General features: G+C 48.7%; 1 protein-coding gene across 4 annotated transcripts; it reads left to right on the forward strand.

Annotated features, from left to right (window-relative positions):
- Positions 1 to 3494: 3494 nt before the first annotated feature.
- Positions 3495 to 20706, forward strand: tfec (transcription factor EC). 4 transcript variants are annotated; one of them, XM_086021993.1, is made up of 8 exons: positions 3495 to 3732; positions 14074 to 14325; positions 14864 to 14965; positions 16507 to 16552; positions 17355 to 17411; positions 17503 to 17578; positions 18574 to 18721; positions 19667 to 20706. In XM_086021993.1, exons 1-8 carry the CDS (start codon positions 3706 to 3708, stop codon positions 20114 to 20116), a joined length of 1158 nt encoding a protein of 385 aa, XP_085878119.1. In that variant the 5' UTR covers positions 3495 to 3705; the 3' UTR covers positions 20117 to 20706. The 4 variants fall into 4 exon arrangements, with proteins under 4 accessions (XP_085878119.1, XP_085878116.1, XP_085878117.1 ...); XM_086021990.1 differs by lacking the exon at positions 3495 to 3732 and adding an exon at positions 10301 to 10474; XM_086021991.1 differs by lacking the exon at positions 3495 to 3732 and adding an exon at positions 10550 to 11153.
- The last annotated feature ends 353 nt before the right edge of the window (positions 20707 to 21059 follow it).

The raw sequence follows: 21059 nt of genomic DNA on the forward strand, positions 1-21059 counted from the left end.
ATCCTTCCCGTCATTTCTGAAGCTCAAATATCTGGCAAGCACCGCAGACTGCCAATTGAATTAGCTAACGAAATCAAGCTTCCATCTGAAATTGTCTTGTGCGCTGCTGACCTGAGTTAGTGCGGGCACAAACGGCCATTCTGCGCTTGAAGCGCACCTCTATAAAAAGAAACGTCTAAATAAAGCAACGCGGCTACAATCACAAACCGATGAGAGCCTGTGAAACAAATGCTTGACTCTCCCCGAACGCAATCGGCGACCGCAAGGTCCGATTCATTCTTGAGATCCGTCTTTTCCCAAAGCGCCGGGAAAATCCGAAGGCTGGCCAAAAACACTAATTGGACGGGTTCGAATGCTGTTCTTTTTGCTAGCCTGCGTCTCACGCACGCATCACAGCCCCCCGGTTCACCCTTCACCCTCGCTAAAGCGCCGGCTTCTTGCACACTGGCGCAGAAGAGGAAGGGGAAAACGAAACGTATCATAATCCCTCGTCGTGGCTGCGGCGCTAGCGCTCGGAAGGGGGCGCCGGCTACATGTGGGGGCGACCCAAGGCCACCAAGATAGCTATTCACGGTGTCCAGACCTCCGGGGAGGGAAACGGTTGTGAGGTGTTGGTATGAGACTCCGCAAGACGATTGGCGATTAGCAACGGGTTGGACGGACGAAGACGAAGCGTGCCCTCTGCCACCACCATCGCAAATGTTATCAGATTGAACGCGAGCCCCGCGGAAGTGTTGTTGCCCACAGTCCTCGGCCGCTTTTACACGCCTTTCAGTAAAAAAAAAAAAAAAAAAACATGGCTGGAGATTGGCATTCCACTCTTTTGGCCCAGGCCTCGCAAATCATATCATATTAGAAAAAAAAAAAAAGTCAATAAACTAACATGCATCTTCAGTGAAATTAAGTTACACAATCGCAGCTGTTTTTGTCGGAGCGGTTATTAAGGCTGGAATGTAAGATTTGAAACGGACGGAGATTATATCAGATGGGGGGGGGAAACACACTCGTGAAATAACAATCATCACGATCCGACCTTAGAGCCGATGCAGCAGATCGCCGAAAGTAAAGGGACGCCATCAGGTCAAGGATTTCCAAACAATCTGTTGAGCCAAGTCCAGGGTGGGTGTGGCCAAGACCTTTGCATCCTCCATAGCTTTGGGGAGATTACCGCCACGGACGGAGCAGGTGTCTGCAGAGAAATTCCACCGCCATTTGAAAACTCCCGGCCCATACCGGCATCCTTTAATCCTATTAGGCCTAATTGAGTGAAGTCGACAGTCTTTTTTCAGTCAAACTATGTTCACAGACTAATAGGATTCAAAAGGAGTGGGGAGGGAGGGACGCAAAGGTACAATGCATGGAGGGTAATAAATGGCGGCGGCGGCGAAGCGGACCATGCGCGTCCGGGACCAGCTCGAGGCTCCGAGCTGGTTTGGGGGTTGTGTGTCACATAATTGGTATCCGGGAACCCCCGGTGTGTTTGTGTGCGTTTATGCGCGATACGCAGTGATGTGCCATAAAATGGGGCAACGTCTCCACTGAAAACGATAGAGATGAAGTGCATGATTAAGTTGGCGTACTTTTGCACGGATACGGTCACGCAACTGGAGCCATAGCTCACTTACGTGTGACAGCCACAAAAGAAGAAAAAAAAAAAAAAAAAACAGGAAATGGAAACAATGATGTGGGTTCAACGCACCAGGAAGTGGAACAATGTTTTAGCTGTTAAATGTTTTAGTGGGTCACGGATGAAAGATGCGCAACGCAAAACAAATTGTTGCCGTTTTGTGGTCAGCAACCATCCAAGATCAGAAGAACAACAAGCCTGGAATTGCTCTGCTCCTCAATGGATCTAGGCTCGGACCCCCATGGACGCTCCACACCACAGGCTTGGGATGCCATTCCACCTTTGGGGTGGAGACGAGTGGCAGCCATTAAAGGGGGGCCGGAACGCTGCCGGTTCTTGCCCGGTAGCGTCCGGGGATGCAAACCTCACCTTGCGCGGTTGCCCGTGGCCAGAGGTTTTGAAGAAAACCCTTCCAAAAGGTTTGGAGGGTCATAGGGGGGAGGCTAGCAAGGGCTTGCGACCTTATTTGGCCTTCCTAGGTCACGTGATAGCAGCAAATGACGGTCAGCCAGGCCGGCACAGATGGCGCTACACTCCAATTTTTTGTCCGAGTGACTGATGCCTTCCTGTTGGTAATTTGTAAGGCCAATCTCATTTTCTGGTTTTAATCAGAAGGCAGGCAGGCCACATTCCAATTAATCACCACAAAATACATAAATAAATAAATAAATCGAGAGCATGAAGGAAGTCCTCCGATTGGACAGTCCTAATTCCTACAAACCCAGACCGTGCATAAATAAAAGACCACAACTGTCTGCCATCCGTGGACGAGATGAAGGGACTCAAAGAGGCTAATTAAACCGTGATACGCTGTCTATCTTATGATCGCGTTAAAGGGGAATTGACATCACAGACAACATCTTTTCCTAACGCGATTACTCTGTTATCGCTTGTCCAAATTGAATTTCCTTTTGTTTCCTGCTCGTCCTGTTTGAATGTCAGACTTTATGAACTACACCATCGCCGTTAAAAAGGTCACCGTCGCTGTCCTCTTCCTGCGTGAGACAATGTGACTCACAGTCACCCACGTTTACCCTAAACTCAGCAATGCGTTGCCAATGGCCCGTTCAAACCGGCTCAGACTGTGAAAAATCCGCAGGCACAAACTCGCCTCTGTAGTTCTGGGAACCTGAGGAGCTTGATGTGGACGGACGTGCGAAACCGGCGACCAAACAAGCCGCTACCAGTCAGAAAATCAGCCCCAAATTCACCCAAAGGTTCTTTTGGGTTGTCTGGGAAAACGGCCCTCCTCCTTTGTCATATGAAGTCATCGGAAGACGAAAACGAAAGCTGGACTCCCATATTTATCTTTTGATCTGAAACCCAGATGTCTTCAGTGTACAACAAAACCAACGGGATTGACCTTGTACAGTCTTGTCGTCATTTTGGAGTTAAATGTGCAATGGTGTCGTTACATGATAAGGCCTCATTGAAACGTACGGTACGTGCGCGCAATTGATCCGAGGTCGGCAAAGATCTTACTTAACCCGGCGAGGCCTTCGCTGTCCCCAAACGTTTGCGCGGTTAAACGTGACGTCGGTACGACATCTAGGTGGCTTTTTTCCCCATTCGTGGCGGCACGATTCAAGGAGGAGGCTCCCGTTCTCGCCGAAGAGAGACGGAGACGCCTCGCGCAATTAGTCACGTGAAGCCCCCCAACCACCACCCACCGCCACCACCACCCCCGACCCTGCTCGGAATAATTAATGAATAACAGAGGGGATCAAGACAAAAGGCGCAAAGTGGTCTGCCTGAGCGGCGGGCTGGGCGTAATACATCCAAGAATGCCGTTAATTGGCCCTGCGGCTTTCATTCCTTGCCCTATTTCTTTCAATTCATTGACTCAAAATAATGGGTTCAGGTTCATTATCAACAGGTCAGAAGCTCTGGGAGTGCCCAAACTCCACGGCCGAGGCTTGCCAATCAGAGCTGGCCGGCGCATGTGGACATGTGTGAGCCCGCCAAGCTCTCGCCCCACAACAATTGGCCCGCTTGACCGCGTTGACTGCCGTGGCCGTTTGCAGCGCTAGCAAGCGGCGGTGCACGTTTGCGGCCGGAGCGCCGTCCCGACAGCCGCCATGCTGGAATATAACTGGTACGGGCAGGTACGTGGCCAGCGCGCACCTACGCACCTCATGACTGAGCCGTGCTGAAAGCTGTCAGCACGCCGCACAAACGCAGAACAGAGAAGCGGTCACGCGGGCGATGTTTTAGCCCATCGTTTCCATCTTAATGTCAAACTTTATGTCGGGGCCAGATAAAGAGCAGCTTTGTGTCGTATACTACCACATTTTGCTTTGAATGGAAATTCTAATCCATTCAATCCATCCGTCTGATTGCATACCTGTCAACTTATACGTTTTCCCCGTATTTGATAGGTTTTTTGATCATTTCAAATTGCGTACGCCGTGTAACAATTTTTGTACGGGGAAAAAAAAAAATGTGAAAAATTCGTTTTTTGTTTGATCTCGTCAGCTCTAATCCGGAGCGTCCGTTAGCGATTGCGACTGCAAACTTCGGCCGACTTTCACGAAATTGACCGATTTGTGGATTGACCCCAAATTGTGTTCCTTTTAACCCAACTGAGTGTGGGCAATATCGAAATTGTCACATTTGATATTTTGGTTGATTTGGCGTTCACGCTCCGAAAAAAAATCAGACGTTACTCACCAGTTATTCAGGACTTCAAACATGTTTTTTTCAACTTCATCCTTTCACTCCGGTCATCATTTGGAGGATTAGGTCCGACAAGTATTCCGACTCGAGTCTTTGGCTACTCTTGCCGCCCTTGTTAACTTGGCACAACTTTGTGTGCCGGCGACACGTGATTGGTTCCGACGTCAAAGTATTTCAGTCTGTTTAATTGCCGCACATGCGAGCTTTCCCATACCTGGGTGAGCCATGTCAAGCAATTAATGCGGCGAAACAGGCCTTTTAAGTGAGCCTTTCGGTCTCTCGGGCTCCCCATTGCGATGAAAAAGCTCGACGTCGTCTCGCGTTAGCCCGGCGCAGGTGTAAGCGCAGATGAAGAGATAGGACGGCGGCAAAGCCCATCAAGAGGCGCGGAGACAAACATCAAGGCAGAGCACATGAGAAGGAGACGGAGTGAAGTGCGCCAAATCATGTTTGGAAGACAGGACTGATGAGCGGGAGAAGTTGGAGGTTACCCCAGGTTGTTTTCGCAAGCTTCATGGGCGCGCAGGCCCGCGCGTTGACTTCACTTACAGGGGGACTCAATGTGCTGCATAAAACGGAATAGACCTTTGCAATCAATCAATAATAAAATGATTTCAAGTTCAAGAATGGCTGACGGCGTTGGAGTATGCATGCCAGGCCACCGGATGGCGGTGTCCCCGTTATCATTTCACGATTAGTGTATTTTAGTTTTTGTTCAGTGTGACTATCATTTTAAACTTGTTGGCCGTTCCCTCCAACGTGGATTTTCACGTTGGTTTTTCATCCCCCCCCCCCAAAAAAAATCTGCTCACAAGATCACAATCACTTTTGATTTCAGCAAGGACGAGAATATAAATAGTTCAAACGCGAAGTGCTGAACACATTCATTAGACCGGCTGTCAGATCCGCCACACAGTCAATCCAGCATCAAGAAGTGCTTTGATGCCGACTCTCTCAAGTACACTTCACGTTGGAGCGTTTGAAACAGCAATGAGGGATTTCATTGTGTTTTTTTTTTAATTTGACTTACAAGTAGAAAACAAATAATTAGCTAAACATCTAGCCTAATACTGGATGGTGGTTTGCGCGTTATTTTTGGTTTTGACTTGCTAATGGACACGACCGAGTGTACTGATTGGCTGTGAGAGAGAGTGATGCCTCGCCAACGCGTTCCTATTAAATTCTTCATCACCAAACTCATTAAGCAGTGAGTGAAATGTGTGAAAAGAGAGAATTGTCCACAACGTATTGCTTTACTTGTTTTCAATCAACCTTTGCTCCCTGAAACATTTCGTTTGGCTGCATATTGTCGTGATCATATTATGTACCGGGCACTCAACCGGGTCAGGCGGGAGGGTGCTACAATTTTTGCAACTTTTGTCAACGACAATTTCAATGGTGACGGCGCTCGGGATTCTGAGGGCGTTGGGCAGATTACGAGATTTACGTGGCAACACACAGGGGCTGAAATCTGATTGGACCGCAGTGCCTATTTCTTGTGGAGTGCCCCAAGGGTCGATTCTTCGCCCATGACTTTTTTTCATTGTATCTTTGACCGCTTTGGTTCATCCTACGTAAATATGTCAGGTCCTTTTCAGCGGGCGCAGCGACATTATGCAAGTGTGCAGTTCAACAGTTCTATCCAATGACGGTTCAGGTGGCTCTGAAGTCTTTTGGAGCTCTGCGGCTCATTGTGCCTCCAAGGAGCACCAAGAGAGCCGAGCAGTGCAAAACACAAGCCGCTCTTTGTATCCACAGAACAAACCGTACAATTTTAGTTCGGGTAAGGTCAAAGCTTGATCCAATTTTCGGCTTAGTTCTCATTAAAAAGCGATTGCATTATTTCATTTCCCACAATCGAGTTAAAAGCGGAGTGAGGGGGGAGGTGTAATCAACATATGCCCAGCAAAAAGCTTTTGAACAGTGCTTCACAAATGCGGTTAGGGTGAGTCGGATGCCCTTTTTGATGCCACATTAAGCTTCAAAGTTCAAACGTTGGAAAATTCAGTGACGGGAATTTTCACTCTTTTTGGGTGTTTCCAATTATTCAAAGATGGCCCAGCCTAGAAATGAAAGAGCATTGATGCCCTCCAACTGCAGTTTTGGCAATTTCCCCCCCAACGTCTTCCTTTGCTCTCGCTGCTTTTTGGCACATTTGACGACAGGCGTCAGTGGGCACTTCCGGGTGGTAACACAGGTCCCCTGCTCGCTCGCTTATCTAATCCGTGGTCTCCTTTCAACTTTCTCACACGGGCTGCTTGCAAATGGGACTGTTGCCCTCCTCAAACCTTTCCAGACAGAAGTCGTTGGCAAACTCCATCGTTCCCGCCTCCATTGATCAACATTGTCGCGTCACCAGTCACGTGCGCGCTTTTATGACGACGGGGACGACTTGACTTGCTTGACTGTCGGCCAAAGAAAAGAGACTCCGCTTTCATTCATTATTTCTGAAACTGCAATCATGTCGCGAACAATCGGGCAGGTTACTCACAGCATCACAGCTTTGGCCTTCAATTTTAGGTCCGGTTCTTCTGAGGCCGCCCTACCTCGGATGCAGTCGATTATACATGAAGAAACCAAAAACCAATGCAACTTTCCACATACGCTTTAGAAAAAAAAAAAAAAAGTGCTGCCATCATTACATAGAATTAAAAAATACGATGCTCATCATTGACTCTGTTAGCATTAGCTTGAAGCTAGTGGACTTAAGATATGCGGTTGCTTTAAATACACACGTATACACATGGAATTCTCTTTACTTTGAGTCAACCTAAACTGAGAGCGGCAATAAGCAGCTAGAAGCTTCTTTGTTTTGAAGAACATTCTTCCCCAAAATATTTTCAAGAATATTTTCTGCCACTGCCACCATACAGCGCTTGAACACCGAACAAGCACCTGCTTTCGGTGATTACTACACTGCAAAAAAAAGTCTTGGACTAGATGCACTACACTATAATCATCTTTCACAGTTAGTGGTTGTCGGGATAAATTGGCAATAAACATAAAAATAAAACAGTGCTAGCTTGATGACAAAAAACCTCACTGGAATGCGAACCACGACCTACGTAAGGCAACTCTAAGCATACCAGAAACGGATCTCGTTTGTAAAACGAATTCATCGGTGCAGCTGACTGACTGGAGACTGCAGGTGTGGTCCACTTCATGTGCACGTGCACGCAGCGCAGCGCAGCGGAGGCACGTGCGCGCCCTCCGCAATTGCAACACAGACCTCTTGTGAGAATGGCCGCCTAATCCATTTAGCTGCAAAAATTCTATTATTCCATTTGACTAATCACATCTACTTGGTGCTAACAGGGGACTGGCCGCACGCATCTTCAAGAAACCCCCCCCCCCCTCCCCCTCCTTGTTTATTTTTGGTTGCTTGAGTTGTTCAATTGGAGGTGCAAGTCGTTTCTTTCTCGGCTCGCTCACTCGCGCTTCCCATCGGCAAAATCATTCAAATTGAGGTCCTGGCTGCAAACCCCGAAAAAAAACCCAACTCGGTTCTTGCAACCTTGACACAACATCGCCCCTGTCACATCCTTCGTTATGGTCCGATTTGCGATGAGGAAATGACATTAACCGGCAGACAAAGACATTTTTGTACCCTCGTCGAGCAGTCTGGCTTTGAGTTTATTTCAAACATCAATGGCCTGTCTTCAATCCCACCCAGCGGGCTCCAATGTATAATGAGAAAGAGCGTTTACGTAGATTGATGGCAAAACTTGGAATAACGGCGTTATTTGGTTGTCACAGGACATCACCCGTAATGAAGAATGAATGCAATCAAAATGTGACTATTATACACCACGTACGGTTTTACGTAATTCGCTAGACAATGGATTAGTTAAGGCATCTCTTTTTTTATTGCTGAAAAATGCCATCTAAATCCCCATTATTATTGTTATTACACACTCACGCACATGTTTGTGTATATATAGATATGCATTAGGGCTGCGACTGATTATTTTAATGGAGTCATCAAGTGGTTATTTTGTGCATTAATCGATTCCGCCACTGCTTTGGTTTGTAGCATGTCAGAAAATGGGCAAAAATGTCGATGTTCCTCAAAGTCAAAGCAAACGTTTGCTTTGGATTCAACACAAAGATAAATCAGTCCGCGTTCAAATTCCGAGCATTTGGAAACATTTAAATGAAATTAATCAGCAGTTATCAAAAATAATTCTCGATACGTTGATTGGTTAGCTGTCGATTCATCGTTGCACCTCTAATATAGAGTGTGTATATATAAACACACACACGCGCACAATAATAAAAGTAGTAGTGATTTCTATAAAACACATTCCTTTAGGTGTCCTGGTGCATATTTTCTGTCCAAACTGGTATAAGACGATAAAATTACGCGGGAAACAGTGAGGCCGAACTTGAAACCTTGACGAAAAAGCTGTCTGCGTTCTCTTGATTGGGATATTAACAATAAGCAAACAGTTTTGCCACGCAATCCGCTTAAAAGGGCCGCGATATTTAATTCATATGAGGATCATTAAAAGTGCAGCGCTGCCGCGTGTCCATTATGCATTCCTTTTCTAGCAGGATAAAACAGTCCTCAGATGTGCGAGCCGCACTTTGATGCGCGGCCTCAGAAGCCGGGCCCGGCTGTTACAACAAGTCGCTGATGTTTAAAACATGCCGCGTGCGCCGGGCCACTAACAAAGGTGAGCACTTGTGGCTCCCCGCCAAACGCCAAAAGTGGAATTTTCATTCGACGCGATGCGACTTGTGATGCAACGGCAGACCTCAAAATGCGCAGCGTGGGGAGAAGAAAATAAATAAATAAAAACCAACGATCATTTACCGGTTGATTTGAAACCGACCTCTTTCAAAATCATTGAACTAATAATATTAGTGAAAAGAAACTTCCTGTGAAACTTCTGTTTCAATTCCAATGGCAGTTGTAGCGGTGAAATGTACACAAAGTGTACTCACAACAGGCCTCCACCACCTTAAATGCTAACATGCAATGGGAAACTCCATTGACACGCGGGCTAACAGTTAGCAACCACGCGAGTGTTGTTTCCCTCTAATCGACAAATATTTGAACACAGTGAAACGACACATGTAGACGGAGAAATAGAAAAACACGCACAGGCTGTCGACAGCATAGCGTGTGCTACAAATATTTTTTGGGACGTACGTACAGTGATATCTAATGTCCGTTTTCATTCCGGCGGTAGCCGTCGGCATGATCTACTAATGACCAAAATTCGCACGTGCCTCCTGTTGAAGTGGCGACCAATAAAACTAAATACATAAAAATCACCCTTCTACAAGTAATCGTGCAAGCGACAGAACGACCGGCCAAACGTGATTTGGAGTCAGGAGGCGAGCGGCGGTCACGTGGACGGACGCGCGAGTCCAACATGAGCCTCGGACGGCGGCGAAACATTCCTTTGGTCGCGGCGGCTAAAATAATGGCCAGATGGATGCGCGTGGAGCCTTTAATGAGCTCCTCCGTCAGCGGAACGCGCGGAATGCAAATGCGACCGTACCGGATCCGCTCCGTGCGTCGCAAGAGCTTTCAAAAGCATCAACTGTCCGCATTGGACTTCACCGCATTAGTCAGATTTCATTCGCTTGATCCGAATTGCTGTACTCAGTATCGAGAAATGAGGAAAAGAGTCATAGCCTGTGTGCGGACGAGTTTTGGTCAATGAGAGAACATTTTTGATGGGGGCGAGCGTGTAGCATTTCCAATGGCTGTTGTTTGGGCCGGCAAGGGAAGCGGCTGTCATGGAGATAACCTGGCAGAATGTGCTGAATTTTCTCTAGGAAGGAAAAGTCTGGCCATGCGCGTGCAGAAGCAACTTATTAGCATGGCGCACGCACACGCGGGCTCAAGCGCCGTCGGCGTTTCTGCTTCCGTCAGGTTTTTCCTCGAACATACACAAACGTGCGCACACGCACAGAGGAAGCGGCGAGTGTCGCTCCCCAAATAAGCTGATGTGTCATGGCTTCCTGAGCTTGTGCAGAAATCTCAGCGAGGAGGCCGCGGGACCTCGCCGCCGTCTTCCTCTTCTCTCGTCTCCTACGGCGAGACGGCAAGCCCCCGAGAGATCGGCTGGCAAACTTGCCATGGGAGAGGCCGCGGGCGCCAGGAGCCGACGTTGCGTGGTCAAAGTGGTCACTCTGACGGAGATACAGCTGCTGCAGGTAGGGGGGAGGGCGCGGGGGAGGGACGGAGGAAAAGTGCCGCTCGCCGGTGCGGGAGCTTGCGCGCAACTCGCACCTTTCAGCAGGAACTAGAGCAGGGTGTCCACTTTCCAGGTAAAGACAACGGCGCTTCGCTAGCTAGCTTGTCAAAAAAGTCTTTGTACGTAAATGACTCCCAACCGCCTGCAGCTCGGGTGTCAAACTCAAGGCTCAGGGGCCCAATCCGGCCCTTCGCATCGCATCATGTGGCCTGTGAAAGTTTGCAGTTTTGTTTTGCATTTTGTTCCCTTTCCGGACCAACTGCGAAGCGTCATTTTTTTGCATACCGCTACATGTACACGACAGAGACACGTTGGCCCCTCTGTCCTAACGGGTTTATCGGCGGCGCGTTGACATCGGCCGGTCTTTCATAAGCGGCTGGGATTTTTCTGAAGTGAAAGGAGAACTTGAGCAAGAGTGAAACTTTGTTGCGCAAGAACCTTTCTCGTTTAAGGAGACGACGATGAGCGCTGGCCTTTAAGAGCAGCGGTTACTCGGATTCATTGACTTCTTTTTATGAGAGCAACAAGTCAAAAGGCAGAAGGCACCACATTCGAGAAGAATGCGTCACAAGTGGACCTTGAGACGGACGCAGGGACAAACAGGAAAAAACAGAAACTTCATTGATCCGCAATGCACGGTGCGACCTCGCTTAGGATGCGACAGTCTGGATATTTTTTGTGCGCTACATTTACTGTCGATTAAATTAGTACGATTAGCTGATCCAAATTAAATGTCTCCTGCTTTTTTGCACTATGCCAAATTGATCTGACGTTCATACTGTACGGAAGTGTTGAGCTACTAATGTGGAGTACACATTTTTGACTGACGTTCAGACGTGATTAAATGCGTTCCAATGTACTTGCAAGTACGTTCAAATGTATTTTTTTCTCCACACGGGCCACTCCACGCTTCCGTAATACTAAATTAAAAATTTTTTAAAAATCGCATTGCTTGGCCGGACCAACACTTTGGTCGCATTTCCTGATGCCGAAACGAAAACAAGAAAAAAAATCCAATGCACTCTGCTGACGTCATTGTTTTTGTTCCTGAGGCGCGACTTCAAGTCGGCATGTCAGGCAAAGTGAGCAAATGCGTGCAAGTGAGCCAGTGAACTCAAACACTGGCTGGATTGTTGCAGCAGGTGCCAGCACAGCACGCAGCTCAGCATCCCCAAAGAGAAACACTCAAGTGTCTCAAACCAAACAATTGGGAGGGGGAAAAAAAAAAAAAAAAAAAATTCCCAAACTTGGGCCCGGATTGATTGGATTCTTCTCCCATTGCCGTGCCTGTGAGTGTGCGTGCATGCGTGCTAGTGTGTGTAAGGCCGTTGATAATCCTCTGGCATGTCCTCTTCACACTTGCACAGACGCACCATTGTGGGGTTGAGCTTCGCTGACTGAAGCACCGTAACCTCTGCAATCTAATCAGATTCCTTTAAGTGGATAACAAGCGCGTCTCCGTCATTTACAGTAGCCAAAATGGCAAAGTCAAACCAGAACAGGGAGCTCACACACACATGTATACAAGACGGCGTGAGTGCGTGCGTGTGTGTGTGCAGCAGCTTTGGCTTTTGGCTTGCCCATCGGAAAAAGAAAATAGATTGACTAACAACCGGCATCTTGTTGCGAGAGATAAGAGTTCTCAGTGGCGGCTGACAAGATGAGTATTGTGGCGAGGACGCTCTCAGGCCTCAAGGAGGGGCGCTGACTTTGCCGCGTCCCCAAACGTTGCGCTCTTTTGCGCTGTCGTGGAAGTTGTTGGTCTATCGCTACGTTTTTTTTTTTTTTTTTTTACGTGTTCAAAACAAAAATCAATCAAGCGCTTTCATTTTCACAGTTCTGGAAACTGAAACTTCTCGTCTGTGTAACAATTTCAGGAACTCAGCTGGCGGCCCACTGAGGAACTAAATGGAATGAAGAGATCCAAAGCGTTTCATATTACACTTTGTGTTCTGACGATTTGAAGTTCTGCAAAGCTGCATTAGCCTCATCCGGAGTAAAAGCAATCATGAGTCTTTTCTCAAGAGAGTCAAAAGGTGCAGAGCGGGGCTAGCTAAAACTGTTAAAACTGAGGTAATCCGCCCCCCCCAAAAAAGACCCGCAGAGGTATATATTTGTGGCTGATTTTGAGCAGCGTGTCGTAGGCTAACGCTACGTAGCTATGTATTAGCTCTCTGTGGCGTCGCACGGGCTTGGAACAAAAGGCGCCTTCATTATTCCCGAGAGCGGACATCCTGAATGTGGCGTCATCGACGTGGCGGATAGCAAACATTTCATTCTTCTGAAATATCATATTGGTGCTTGACCAGTCAAAAGTTCAAGCCAACACTGAATGATTCCTGTAATTGATTAGCTGGGTTCCGTCATGGAAAATGATCCGGGCTGAGACAAAGAAGTTCAAGCAAGTCCACGTCATGTGATAACCCCCCGCCCACCCCTCGCCGCCTTTTACCTTTGATCGGACGACCGTAGACATTCGTGCCATCTTTTCAAACCCTCGCTTACAATTCACACGCTATTTGATGGTCTCAAAGAAAAATGACTTCTGGAAACGGTCGTCAACACATTACAGCTTAAGGCCTCAAAAATGCTTTTATCGACGCCATTGTTGGCGGAACTGATGGTCCTTTGCGCTCCGCATTGACGGCGGCCAGCGAATGAGACGGACGGGCCGGTTAAAAACGGCATTAGGCGAGTTATTTAAAACCCCGGTTGGAGAACAAGGGTCATCTGTGCTGCCGCAACCCCTGGAGCAGGCAGAAGAGGACCTCGGGAGGCCGGCGCCCATTGGCCGCTCAGCCAGAAAAGGGCGGTCCCAGTGAATTAGTGATAGACGGTAAAGGCAGACGTCCTGCAGTGATCAAACCCCGGGTGATCTGACAGCCGGCCGTTTGAAGTCATTGTCATGCTATGCGACATGAAGGCTTACCCACAGCTTTGGGCCTAATTAGTTCACTTAGGGCCCTTTTTAAAGACACCGCTGGGCCAGCGCAAGGGACACCAAGTCAACAAGGAGCCAGAAGATCAACGGCAGCGGCAGCGGCAGACTTGGATCCCTAAACCCGTCCTGCTGCTCCGAGCAAACAAATCCAAGCTGAAGATTTTTGAGAATGCCACACTTATCCGACTGCGGCTACTACACGATGCGGGATGCAACAAGAGCTTCAAACGTAAGACCGTCGAAACTCAGGCCGGCGACCGCTGTCGCTATCCCGTTTGTTCAATCCGCGTACATGCCGACAGGCAGCTCGGAAACAAAGAGAGCGGTCCGTATCGATCGTCCACTTCACTTCTGTCGGGGGCGAAGGCTTTTCGTTTTCTCCCGAGAGGACGCAATGCGTGGAAAACGTCGAGTCATTTTTCCAGAAAGCGCAGCCCAGCTGTTAGGATGCGAAAGCAAATTAAAAAAAAAAAAAATGACAAAGCCGTGACTCACGACTAGTTCCGCATCCCGAGTGAGATCATCTTCTCGCAACAGCCGCGACACCTGCGCGACGCGTTACTTAGTCAGAACGCGTCCGCACTCCCAACTTGTGCTTTGCTTGTCCCCGTTTGCAGGTTCAGAGCCAACTGGAGAACACCAAGTTCCACCTCCATCAGAGCCAGAGCCAGCAGGTCAAGCAGTACCTGACGCTGGGCTCCAAGTTGGCCTCGTCGGCGGCGGCGCAGGGCCACGCCGCGCCCCACCCCCACGCCCCCGGCCAGCCGCTGGCCACCATCATGAGGAACGGACACATGGCCCCCGTCAACGACGGCGGCGACCCCGGCAGCCCCGTCGCCCTGATGACCATGGGCAACCACGACAGCGAGGTGAGAGCCTTTGGCAGAAACGAAAGCTCGTCTCGGCTTTGCTTCGCTGTGCTGGCTGGAAGGAAGTGAAATTGCCGCGCTGGGGAAAAAGGCTGAAGCCAGCAAGTGTCCGGGGGACGGGCTGGGTGACACGTTTTCCCGTCACCGCCATTGAAAGCGGTTCTGATCCGCGGTTGTTTCCGTTATTGCTGTGAGCCATCGCTCTCGGTCCTCCCACATTCTTTCATGCAGATAACGCTTCTTTTAGACCGCAATCAGGGAAATACTGCCCAGGAAGTGCTTCTCAACATTTCTCCTCTCTGGTGTGCTCATCAATAACTTTAGACTTTGTCATCTCTGACGGGAGAGTCTCCCGCAGGAGCAAGTTTGATAAGAGACGATGTTTTTCCCACAACAAACGCCGCATGCTAACAAAGGCTTTTCTGTTATTGGATTAGTCGGCGGGAAGTCCCTCCCCCAGAGGTGGACAGCGGCGACTTTCGGGCCTCGGCATCGCCAGTCTGTCCTCGATCCACTCAAATGACTTTCTTTCTTTCAGTTCCCGATGGATGAAGTGATCGATGACCTTATCAATCTCGAATCGGGCTTCAAAGATGGAGGCCTGGATTGCATGGAGTCCAACATCCTGATGCAAAACAACGTAAGTATGTCTTCTCTTTCACTTCCGTTTGGCCCATTTCCATTACCGGCTTCTTTTTTACATTTTTTTTAAAGGTGAACAGGGACGTCATAAATCCAAGGTGGCGGCTTGGGAAAAAGTAGTGTGGGTGAGAAAGGTGGTCTTGGAAGGGGGGGGGGGGGCGCTATCTTTGAGGTCAGCTTAAGTCGGGAGATGAGTCAAAGTTCATCAGGGCTTAGCAGCAGTTCTCACATCAGTCAAGAAGATCACCGGAGCTGGTCAAGTAAAGCTTCCAAAGTTGATTCCAACGAGACGGGATCACAACGGCTTTCCGCCAAGATGGCGGCCGGTTGTACCGATGCGACGGCGCTCCGGCCGAACTCAATAAATCCCAGACGGGAGTCACCGCAGCCGGCAAAAGAATCATAGCGATTGATAAAGTGACATGGAGCTTAACCCAAAAGATACCGCCGCAGCGGAATGGGAATGAGAGGCGGGGCTGGCGGAGATAAGGCCGAGTTAGTCGGCTTCAAATGAAGACCTTTTTTTTCTTTTGGGTTCTTGGCGCGCTAATGCGATTGTTCAGGAACGACACCGCGCCTAAACACATTAGTCGGACCCGTTTAAGCAGAGATGTCTCTCTTTGTCAACACATTGGGGAATGCGTACGCGAGTCACCCGACTGAATCGTTGGAATCTTTTTGATAAGCTCCCCCCCCGCCCCCCACCTCCTCCCCTGCTTCCATCTCGGACGAGATAATGAGGGGGAACACGCACTCCTGTTTTGTTTCTTCCTGAGCCAAACGCTCCCGTCAAGCAGTCCCCACTCATACGTAGGACGCTGCGGATCAAATCGGCTTGGAATCCTCAGGGCGGGACTTGGGCCGTACGCAAATGCGAATTAGACACACATGTGCTCCATCTCGACGTCCGGCCCCATCCATGAAAAGGCGCCGTTATCGCAGGGCGGGCGTACGCTTTCTCCGACAAAAACGACAGCCGTAGAAAAACAGTTTTGCCTCTGTTTCGTGCGGCTGACCCAGCTCGGCCTTTTCATCTAACGCGATTCTATTTTCAACACAGAGCCCGTCTCTGTGCGGGGTCCAAGGGTTTTGAAAATGGGGGCATTAGCCGAGGTCAGAGGGAGCTGGAGCCTGAATAGGGGTCACGGTTACAAACTTCGTCTGAGTTCCCTAAACTTGGTGTTAAGTTGTTCGGACTTGCAATGAGCAGCGGCTGGCTGCCACATTTTTCCTGAAAACGTCCCGTCACTCCGCTCGTTTTCATCCACTATGTTTATATATTGGGGCTCTCATCAACAAATCGTTTGAGAATCGATTAGCCTACCGATTGTCCCATCGAGTACTTGGTTGCGGGAAAATAGCTTCCACGGCGAGAATTGTTTGCGCAGAAACACAAAGGTGGACGCAAATCTGGTTTTGAAATGATTCCGGGCAGCGACTTTCGATTGTTTTGTCCACCAATTTTTGTCAGTCATTTTTGTATTTTTTTTGCATCGATTTCCTCCAAGCGACCCATTCGTCTCCCTTTGTCGCCGACAGGTGTCCCTCAGTAGCAGCATGCTGGACGTGTATGGGGGTGAACAAGGTATGAACCCCCCTAATAGTGGACTGAGTCCCACATCGAACCCCCCAAAGCTCACAGTAAAAAGGGAATACACGGGTATGAACCCATACCATAGCCTTATCGGGTCATTTCAGTCGCAATTTGACAGAGATGATAAAGCCAATCATGTCCCGGCACCAATACAAGACCGCCACAAGAAAACAAAAAGATTTTGTATCTCAAGTGTACCTAATGATGTGGCCATTACCCCTCAGAATTTCTCCTCTTTGTAGCATCCTTTTTGGGTGGATGTGAACTGATTCGAAACAAACAAAGCGCCACTGCGGCCCCGCGAGAGGCGTTTGATGAATGCGCCGCATCGAGCAAAGAGGCCTAAACGATTCAGGAAATCCAACGTCGAATCGCCTCCCGTCCTCAGTGGCGTGCGGGCGCGGGGAGGACAATGCGCACCTACACACACTCCAAATTGTCTTGATTGAATCAACAGAGGCAAATTGGCAAATCCAATTTCGGCTGCCTAACGACATAATTTGCAAGAATGCGAATACAAATATAAATGCGGTGGCATTTTCTTGCCCCTCTCCAAGGCCGCTTTGCAAATTTGCCTAATGACGGACTACGGCCTTCTAAAAAAGTGCTCACTTTTTGCCCGCAATGATTCTGCAGACACTGGGCTCTCATTCATTCTGTGTGTGTGTGTGTGTGAGAGAGGTCAAGCTTGCGGCGGCACATTGAGCACCCTCAGTGTCTCCCTTGACTGAAGCTTTTTGTCTGGACTGCGTCGCCAATCCATTTGTAAAATCATTTTGCTTTGTCCCGACAGAACACGACACGCGGGTCATGGCCAAGGAGAGGCAGAAAAAAGACAACCACAATTTGAGTGAGCGTCCACACAAACCCGTCTCGATTTTGGGTTTCTGGCAACGTGCGGCGTAACTTACTGTGAACTTTTTTTTTTTTTTTTTTTTCAGTTGAAAGACGACGACGATACAACATCAACTACAGGATTAAAGAGCTGGGCACGCTTATACCAAAGTCAAACGACCCGTAAGTTTCATAATAATCATGACCCGGAGATATTTTCATTTCTTGGTCTAGAAATACGGATTTTCCCATGCGTTGTAATTTTTAGCTATGAAAGGAATTCATTCGGATGACATATTCTGTTGTTTTTATGAAAGCCTGATGTGCTCGAGAAAAAAAGAAAACAGGGCCGATTCAGAATCAGCACGAAAAGTTGTCTCAAAAAGTTGACTTGCATCTCAAATCAAACAAGGTCTCAAAACGATAAATCATCCAAATCATTCGTGATGACTTTGATAAGTGATTACACGTCGATTACTCGATTAATTGTTGCATCCGTACATCTGTATGCATTATGTAGAGAGGAATGGGTTAGCGAATCTCCGGGTGTGCCTAATATTGTGGCTTGCATGCATTCCCCCCAGAAAATGTAAAAATGATGTAAAAAGCACAAAACCATGGATGACGGGTGTGGGGGTCATAAGCGGGGGGCCGCTTGGAATCAGTCGGAAGGACGGGCCTCGCATTTGAATCCGGCGGCCATCTCAAGCAATTGAACTCTCGGCCTTGTCACGGCGGCGCCATTAGCGCAGGATAAAAGAGATTACGAGTTTTGATCCAAGTGGGCTACCGCACCTGCGGAAAAGGGACAATTGCACTACCTCGCCTTTAAAAAAGGTGGTCATCTCGCACCTTTTGAGTTCCCAATTCAGCTCATTTCCCCTCACCCCCCCCTAGGATTAATTTTAGACACGAGGAAGTACCGGAATGGACTTTCCACATAGCGACTTAATTATTCTATTAAAATCTCCTTTCAGAATCCCAGGTAAGGTCCGAGGATGAATAATTGCCACGTGTAAATCATCATTTCTCATAAAAGGATGGCGGTGGGTGGGGGGCGGGGTGAGGTGGGACGGGCATGTTAAAAACAGCTCTGATCGAGGATATTCTGGCGGCGCAATAAAAAAAAAAAAAAAAAAAAAAAAGGTTATGTTGAAGACTTTCCTTCATGTGTGCAGCGACATGCGCTGGAACAAAGGCACCATCCTGAAGGCCTCGGTGGAGTACATCAGGTGGCTGCAGAAGGAGCAGCAGCACGCTCGCGAGCTGGAGAGTCGCCAGAAGAAGCTGGAGCAGGCCAACAGGAGGCTCATACTCAGGATTCAGGTTTGGATGATTTTTACAAAAATTTATCCGCACTCAAAAATCATTCTTTGCTTTTTTTTTCGTTTCAAATCTGGAAGTGACTTTGCTCACATTCCTGCCTGCGTTGAGGCACAACAGCGCCCCCTGTTGCTTTGACACCCTCATTCAAACATTTCGCCTTCGCCTGGAGTTTGAGGAACAACACCGTGCAGCTTTTCATTCAGGCAACACTGAATTCATGTCAAGACCGCGCTTGAGCGCTCATCTGCGACTCCAAAAGCTCTTCACGGCCCTCAAATAAATGCAAGCTCATTTCCCGCGCAAACGTGTTAGGACCCTTAAAGCAATCCGGCGGACATTACGTCGCCATCTCTGATCTCGCCGACAACATTGTGGCGTTCCCCTCCGTGTCGGGAAGGCGAGATGATGCGTTCCAACTCGAATGATGAGCAAACAATGGCGGCAATATTTTGCGAGCGTCATGCGGCGACGCCCTAACTCCCATGGTGACACTCGCATCGGCCAATCCTCACTGCGTTGACAAAAACGCTTCACGAATAAAAACTATTCTGGGAGCCCTGTTGCAAGCAGGGGAAAAAAATGCGAATGATTCACCCACCCCAAAATGTTAGAATTGCCTATAATGCGCCTTTCTCGGGTTCCCCGTACGGCAGTGATACGAGTCAGTCTTTGCGGATGATAAAGAATACATGCCTGAACATATTATCTGGTCTGTCTGCACGTGTATTGCTCGTTAAAATGAGATGTATTTGGTTATCACAGGATAGAGGGTTATGGTGTAGAATTCTGTGTACTAAATGATGAGACGATTACTTTGTCCGGTGTTTTACGGGCCATAATCGGCCGATTAATCGGTCGGGCCCTAGTCTCCCTGTTGTGGATTTTCACCAACCCTGTGTACCGCCTGGCTCAAGTTCGGTGGCTAAGGTTTTTGTTTTTCCGCAGGAACTTGAGATCCAGGCCCGGGCGCACGGTCTCCCCAACATGGCGACCTCTTTGGGCACAACGGAGCTCAACTCGCACCTCCTGAAACAACAGCAGTCGCCCCCTCAGCCCCAGCAGCCCCCTCTCTACCAGGAAGACCCCGACGCCGATTACCTTCAGCGGATCGGCGCGGTGGCCGGCGCGGCGTCCGTGCCGGTGCCGTGCGGGCCGCAGGAGCACGTGTCGGGCGCCGACGGCTGCAGCACCTTCTCCGACCCGCTGTCCCACTTCACCGAGATTTTCAGCGCCACGCTCAAGGGCGAGCACCGGCTGGACGAGATCCTGATGGACGAGGGGCTGTCCCCGTTCGGCGCCGACCCGCTGCTGTCGTCCGGCTCGCCCCGAGCCGCGTCCAAGGGCAGCAGCAGCCGCCGCAGCAGCTTCAGCTCAGGGGAGGGCGACGACCTATAATGGAAAAACGGCGCCGGTTTAGGAAAAGGGCAAATCGGACAGACTTTTCACGATCCCTGTATATAACGCATCTCTGCCTCCCGCAAAGAGCACAAACTCGGACGAAAAAAAGGGAGGAACTGAATTTTTTGGTCGAATTCTATTCCAAAGAACTGCTGAGATCCGCTCGAGACTGATTTTTTTTTTACATTTTTTTTTTTTTTTTTTGGGGGGGGGGACGGTGATTCCAACGTGCCTTAATCGGTCCAAGCCAGGGATGGGCAACTTAAATGCTGGATGGGGCCACAATTTTTCATCAGTGCTCCTGTGATTCGCCACCCACAGATTCACGTATTCTCCAAATCCCCCCCCCCCAGCCAAATCCCCCCCGAAAAATATTGAATATTCATCAGTGTTTTTTGTGGTCCCGAGGGGCTCCGGTTTCCCATCCCAGGTGTAAGCTACGTCTTCACTGTCGTGCCGAACGCTGTGCCTTTACAGTTTTTGTTTTTTATATTTATACATGCTTAATCTGTGTAATCATAAACTATTTACAATACACTGTATATTCGCTAACATGTTACTTTTTTATTCACAGTAGGGGTGGGGAAGACTATAATAAACCCCTTTTTTTTTTGATACAATCGGCTTCTTGTTCTTACCCGAAGATCGCCATGACAGTAACGAAACAGCAATCTGCGCTCTTCCCTGGAATCTTAATTTAGAGTACAAAAATATATATATTTAAAAAAAAAATTGAAAAAGCTTGGCGCACAAATCAGTGTGCAAAATTGGACGGGAAGTTTGACGGTGAAAGCGAAGGTGGATGATTGGGAATGCGAGAGGGGGAAGTGGACAATAAAGACAAGTAGTACTACAGCTGACGAGTACTGCGAGCTGATGAGCCCTTGAGGGCGCATAATGACGGCAAAAATGAAGAGCGACGACCACCGGGAAGTTTACT

Source organism: Filicampus tigris, chromosome 22 (assembly GCF_054856515.1).
Source record: "Filicampus tigris isolate MCC_2025a chromosome 22, RoL_Ftig_1.0, whole genome shotgun sequence".
NCBI classification, from domain to species: Eukaryota; Metazoa; Chordata; class Actinopteri; order Syngnathiformes; family Syngnathidae; genus Filicampus; species Filicampus tigris.

What these genes read in the sequence shown, in the direction of transcription:
- tfec (XM_086021990.1), top strand. Translation starts at nt 10,397, where the DNA reads ATGGGAGAGGCCGCGGGCGCCAGGAGCCGACGTTGCGTGGTCAAAGTG. An exon ending in CGTGTATGGGGGTGAACAAG is followed by an intron (nt 16,553 to 17,354) that starts GTATGAACCCCC and finishes TTGTCCCGACAG; the next exon opens with AACACGACACGCGGGTCATG. An exon ending in GGCTCATACTCAGGATTCAG is followed by an intron (nt 18,722 to 19,666) that starts GTTTGGATGATT and finishes GTTTTTCCGCAG; the next exon opens with GAACTTGAGATCCAGGCCCG.